Raw genomic sequence first — 6555 nt, forward strand, 5'->3', positions numbered from 1 at the left:
GGGGGAGCTGAAACAAACGATTTCAACAGCACAAGCAGACATCTAAATAAAAAAATAATATGTAACATTCAGCATGTAAAGGCCAAAGGCATACATTTCACAAGTATACTGCAATTCATGGGTTCTCCAAACCCATAGTTCATGAGGTGCACTGCTGACATGAATGAAATGGCACTTTAAATCAAGTTTCCTACGTTCTTTTTGCTTCAGTAATCAGGCATCAGTAAATCATTCACGGTTTTGGCACACGGATGTAAAAGACAAAAGACACTGGTAGTTCTCGGCGTCTTTGCGGTTTCACTCTTGAAGCAGGTTGACATGAGACTATATGAAAACAGTTTTCATACAATAATAGCTATAATGACGTGATGAATGTTGTTGTTTGCAAGCTAGTGACGGATGTTTTTCTTTTTTTTGGAGTTACTGTTTGTCTTACATTATCATTTTTATCTAAATTAAAGATTACTATGTACAGATAAACCATGTATTGCTGCTCACTACAAGGTCAGCACAAACCAGCGTTCATTTGCACTCGACTGACTGGGACGTGAAAATCAAGTCAACTGGTCAGTTATAATAACAAGTTTGTTTCAAGTTGCACTCGCTTTGTTTCAGTCTTCTTATCTCTTCACCTTTTTATGACTTCCATCTCCTTGGCTAAAGCGCTCACGAGGTGTTGAGCGCTGACCATTTCACGGCACTGGACACTTTGATGGGCTGAATACGTAGTCCCATTTGCCTGCTGGGAACATTTCCATTACCCCCATTGGCTTTGAGTTGGGTCAGAGGTTTCAATCGTCACCACTGTAACTGTCACTTTGTTCGGCATCACGTCTGTGGGACCTTGACACACTGTGGGCTTAAGGGGAAATTTGGCCCAATAAAACCGGGCTGTGTTTTATAATTCAGCATTAATGAGTGTGTGTGTGTGTGTGTGTGTGTGCGCGCGTGCGTTTGAACAAAACCCAAAGGTGACAGTGAAGGACAAGTTGTTCATATATTACAGTGCCTTTACTTTAAATCCTCTAAAACACCTCTCTCTCTCTCTCTTCCTTTCTGTCTCGATCTGATACAATTCAGTCTAGTGTTCGGGTGCAATCTCACCAGACGTCCTCGTGGAATTATTGGTCATTAAAGAGTACATGGAGTGTAAGGAGGCAAAGGAATAGAGCGATGGACGGCTGAGATGCCGTCATTACAGAGAGCATGCGGTCGGCAGAAATAGTGCTGACATTTCAGTACTGCCCTCTGCTCTCCAAAGAAGTGAGTTATAGTCCCATATCCCCGGTTAGAGGCGTTTGGCAAACAAGTCATGCTCCTCTTACACATAGAATATTACATACCCTCCGTCACCTGTACAAAAACATGTATGCATCAACTGCATGTGTGCAGCAAAGAGGAGAAAGAAAATGAAATTTTGTGTTTCCTCATCATCCATTAGATTGGTGTTTACAGACAGAATGACTCCAGTTTTTTTGAGTGGCCTGCAGCTTCAGGTACTTTTACGATGTTTGGAATTTGCCCACCTAGTTGGCAATCAGACCAACAAGTGATATAGTGGAGAACAGATGGGTGGCAGTCTTGTTAATCGTATCCGAGAGGGAAAAGGCATCCCACTCCTGTAGCAGTGTTTGAGTGGCTCTGCAGCCTCAGTTAATCTGCACAGAGAAGGCAGTCTGTAAGTGCCATGTCCATCTTTGTCTCCATCATCTCAGGCCCCCATTCTGCACTATCTTTCCTTTCCGTCCATCTTCTCTCCACCCTCTTTACACTGCCGTTGAGTAGCAGGAGAGAGAGGCAACTCTGCAATGCAGACACAGCAACAACCTCAGTCCATCTGACCAATTAGTGTGAGTCAGGATATGAGTGGCAGACCCAGCAGCCGGTCATAAAGAGAGACTCATCATGGGGAGTTTGCCTGAGAGACTGACAGAGGAGTTCAGAGGGGCTGAATGACAAATAAAGACGTAGGTAAAAGAGAAGAGAAGGGAGAGGGGAGTGGACGAATGAGGAGGAAAGAGAAAAGAGAGATCTGTGTAAATTAAACAGAGAGCTCTGGACATGGAAATGCTCTCGTCCACTTCATTTCCTCAAGAGTCACTGGCCAGCCTGAGTCCTATCACTGCAGTTCTTCTTACTCATCAGCTGGCAGAGATCCACCAGCTCGCCCAGCTCCCCTCGCTCTAGGGCTCCTCTCAGCAGAGCCCTGCTCAGCCCGGCGGGGTGTTGCTGGGACACGTAAGCCTGGCCGCTGGGAGCCGGCATGGAGGGTTGAGGCATGGGGACGGGGACCATGCCATGGCTGCTGAGGATGTACCCTTCCGGGGCTGGCCAGCGCAAAGGCAGCGGCTCGCCATACTCCATGGGGGCGCTGGGTGCTGAGACCACCCTCCGACGCTCAGGCGAGTCCTGGGGGGTCATGGGGTATACATATTCTCCTGCAGACTTCCTGAGAGGAGCTTTGGGCGTCCCCTTCACTGCTTTTTCTTGCTTGCTCAGGCAGACATAGTGCTGGCGTGGCGTGTCGTTCCCCCGGCTCTCACCACTGTGTCTCCCGCCCCCCCCCTGCTGAAAGAGTCTGGTGGTCAGGTAGACGGAGGGGGGAATGCGGCAAGGTGAACCCAGACCCACCGAGCCTCCCCCCAGGTATGTCTGGCTGGTGTCCCACCCTCCAGAGTTGGAGTCAGACAGGCGTAGGCCTCTGCGTTTCTGCTGGGGCGTGTGCTCTGGGGTTGGCAGGAAACCCGGGTCCAGCTCTCCTGACTTCACCCAGCCGTTGGGCATGACAAACAGGGTTTCCCCGCCCTGAGAGCAGGGGCGCTCCCCTCCTCCCTGCCGTGTCACACTGAGCACGGAGCCTCCCATCCCACCTCCGTTAGTCAGCAAGCCTCTTTCACGCCGCTGGATAGAGGACTGGGAGGTGTTGCCATGGCGACGGTTGCTGGGCTTGTGGGCCATGATCCAGCAGACGGCGAGGCCGGAGAGCGCCGCCCCGATGGTGAACGCAGAGACTGCAGACGCCACGAGCAGGTTGAGGGAGACCAAGCTCTCCGGTTCAATCAGCAAACTCTGCTGCAGGATTCCTGAAGATAAAGAGATACAATTATGAAGATGACATTTAGTAGAACAGCACAATGGACATCCTCTCTCAATGTGTGTCCACGGGGCGCAGTTTTAAATTATCATTACTATTACATATAGTGCTATTCTGCTACTTTGGCTTAGTGCTTTTCCCCTCCCAAGATATAACGTTTAACAATAAATCAATAACTGCAATAACATATAATTGGGGGTCATCAGCATACGATGACTGTCAATAAAAGGAGCTTCTCTCCAGTCTGGCCTTGGGGCTCCACAGGCTCCAGGTTCAGAGAGGCCTGCACTTGTCATCAGCACAGCTCAGACCACAGCAGCTGACTCTCCTTTCCTCCGCTCTCCTCTCCTCACAATTTCCATCCTGCAGCCCGGTCTGAGACTCTCTCCTCGCAGCATACCATTACCTCAGTGTTTCCACCCAGCTCTAATCACTCCCATCTGCAGACACAGCAGCACATGCCTGTCCCTGACTCGGCCTCCGCTGCTCGGATTAGAGTCTGTCAGGTCTGCAGCCTGGCATCACTGACTTCTACTGCGATCGCTTTCTAAGTGCAGGATAACAACCCATAGAAACCCATATATCAGTTTAAAACAAATGGATGTGATGATGGCTTGGAATGTATTCTTTTTCTGTTTGGAAATTTAGATCTAACTAAGGGGATTTGAATGACTTTGAAACTGGCCTAAAACAGGCGGAACAGTTAAGAAAGAACCTGCTAAAGAGGAAACTACTGTTTTTTGTGTTTGTTTTCAGAGCAAGGTTCAAAAGAGGCCCTCTCTGGTGCTGCTGCAGCGACATCTGAGCCTCTAAACAGAAGGGACGTCAGTATTCTATGCTATGCTAATTCCAGCTTGCTCAGGCTACCCTCGGTTATTCCTCTCTCAGATGTTCAGCTTTGAGAGAACAAAGCCTCGTGACCGGGAGGATGTTGCACTTCCCGTTTTGCGGTCTGGTGGTATTTTCTACCAGCAGTTACTCCACTCACCTCCTCTGCAATTAAACTGGGAGCTCAGTTTGGACCTGTAGGCAGTGAGGTTGAAACTTAAATCCCAGTTTGATACTCAGCTGTGAATAAAACACTTACTTACTAATCTCAAGGTTGAGTGGATCTTGCTGTGCAGGGGAGCAAAATTACATTATACCTGTAATTAAATTACAATGTGCTAAATTTCAGAAATTCATATCCAAATATTCTCTTACTTGATAGAGTCAGTTTTTTTTTTCTTCAGAACAAAATGTTCAGTGATAACTGGACAGGTGTAATGAGGGACTGAGCCACTAGGTGGAGCCTGCCTTCAGGCTGCTGTACGTAGTCAGAAGCATCCATGTCATAGTGCTGCAACCTACCGTCACAGTCTCCTAGATGGGACGTGGAGTTTCCATATTCCACATCTTGCTGAAAAGGTAGCCTGCAGTAACACAGAGAGCAACACATCAGGCGACTTCAAGATTTCTCATGTATAAATATAGGCCAAAAGTTTGGAACCACCTTCTCATTCAATGCGTTTTCTTTGTTTTCATGACTATTTACATTGTAGATTATCACTGAAGGCCCCAAAACTATGAATGAACCCATGTGGAATTATGTACTTAACAACATTGTGTGAAATAACTGAAAACATGTCTTATATTCTAGTTTCTATATATATGTATATACAAACAGCAAAAAAACAAGTCATTATAGTTTTAGTGGAAATTCGCAAGAGCATCAGAGAAGCATTTAACGAAATCTCGTTCAAGGGGAATTTAGGAAATAATCAGTACAGTGTAGTGCCATCCCAACTTCTAAAGTTCCTGTCGTCCTCATGCTGGAGAAGTTTAGCTGAACCTTCAATGGAAACAAAGATCTTGCGGGTGCCGTAAACACATATGATTACCTAAATCATGAACCCAAACACCTACAGAAGGAAAAGAATGTCAGCTGGACCAAAGTGCATTACATCTTATTGTTTGATGTGTGTGTGTGTGTGTGTGAGAATGTGAGTCCCCTGACTCTGGCTAATGGTAACGCTGTTACGTCTCCCGCCATCTATGGGGACAGTTGAACTACTCCTCTGCCTGAGACAAGGTATGACCAACTGCTTTTATGTTGGGTGGGGTACCACTGTCTCAACTTACATAGCATGAGTTCATAAACTGGAAAGTCCACCACAGTAGTATCCTCAGTTCACCAAACACAGTCACGTGATCTGTCACCACGACACACCATCGATGTTTGACTATCAACAGTTGATAGTAATCAATCAAATTGATATGGCACTTATTGATGTGTCATCCAGTGTAATAGGATACACCGTCGATCCCATTATTGATTTTCTCCTTTTGTTTGCCATCCCTCAGGGAGGTCAGAGGTCAGGGTTAGACACACACATGATGATGAGAGCTGGAAGTAGGGATTGCGATACTGGGTACAGTGCAATGTTTGACTTTGATACCAATAATACTTCATATTGTTTATGGGAATATAAACATAAACCTATGTTATTAATTGACTAAGGTTGGTATTTCAAATCAATGTATATGTGAAGACCACAATTCCATTATTTTAATATGTGAGCCTTCAACACTTAAATAAGTTGGGTGGCAGTATCAGTCCATAGGGAGTTGGGTTGGGAACCAGAGGGTCACTGGTTCCCGTATGGACCAAAAAGTAGGGAGTGTGGATTGGTAGCTGGAGAGATGCCACTTCACCTCCTGGGTACTGCCAGGTGCTGTTGAGCAAGGCACCGTACCCCCCCCACCCGCTCAGGGCGCAGGTTCAGCTGGCAGCCCACTCACTCTGACATCTCTCCATTAGTGCATGCATAGGTCCTGAGCATGTGTGTGTAAGTAGTTCAGGACTATGTGTAAAAAACTAACAAAGTGTGGACACAGAGTGGGAATTGTAATTTCCCCATAGGGGATCAATAAACAGATTAAAATTAAATTAAAATTAAGTCAAACCTTTTACACTTAATTAAATCATATTGTTATAACAATAAACAGACACCATGCTAGTAGTAGATACAGTGTATTGGCTTATTTTAAGTAACTATTTACCAGAGTGTGTTTGTTTAGCCATCTTTGACATTTCTTTACTTATTTATTTATCATTTTCCTCTTTATTGTATAGCGTTTGCCCACAGTTGTCCAAGTGTCGTTGTCCATGTTGTTTCAATTCTTTTTGTTTCTTTTGTTATTTAATTATCTCCATGATTCTCCTTGAGGGGGCAATGTGAAATAATCTAAAATCTAAAGTATTAGTTTCAAATTCAAGAGTTTTAGGATTTATTCTCCTCATTTTACATAATAAAGTGAAGTATGTATTCAACATGTTGCTTTCCAGACCTTTCCAGAAATACCACATACAAAAATGTTGCGAAAACAACTCTTCACATATAACGTGTTCTGAGTTTGCAGACAGCAGGTCTGCAGAGGTAGGAAATGCACAGGCTGGTATGTGTGTGTGTGTGTGTGTG

The 6555-nt window shown here is 45.4% G+C and overlaps 1 protein-coding gene across 2 annotated transcripts in view; it reads right to left on the reverse strand.

Moving 5' to 3' along the window:
• Positions 1-198: 198 nt before the first annotated feature.
• The window catches only part of LOC116699297 (semaphorin-6B), a 19938-nt gene continuing 13581 nt past the window's right edge, over positions 199-6555 (reverse strand). For both annotated transcript variants that reach the window (XM_032531815.1, XM_032531816.1), the window contains 2 exons: positions 4445-4506; positions 199-3083 (listed from right to left, as the gene is read on the reverse strand). In XM_032531815.1, coding sequence (XP_032387706.1) covers positions 2098-3083; positions 4445-4506 — 1048 coding nt within the window. In that variant the 3' untranslated portion in view covers positions 199-2097. The remainder of the gene's footprint in view (positions 3084-4444; positions 4507-6555) is intronic.

The sequence above is a fragment of the Etheostoma spectabile genome, chromosome 12 (genome assembly GCF_008692095.1).
Source record: "Etheostoma spectabile isolate EspeVRDwgs_2016 chromosome 12, UIUC_Espe_1.0, whole genome shotgun sequence".
Classification (NCBI taxonomy): domain Eukaryota; kingdom Metazoa; phylum Chordata; class Actinopteri; order Perciformes; family Percidae; genus Etheostoma; species Etheostoma spectabile.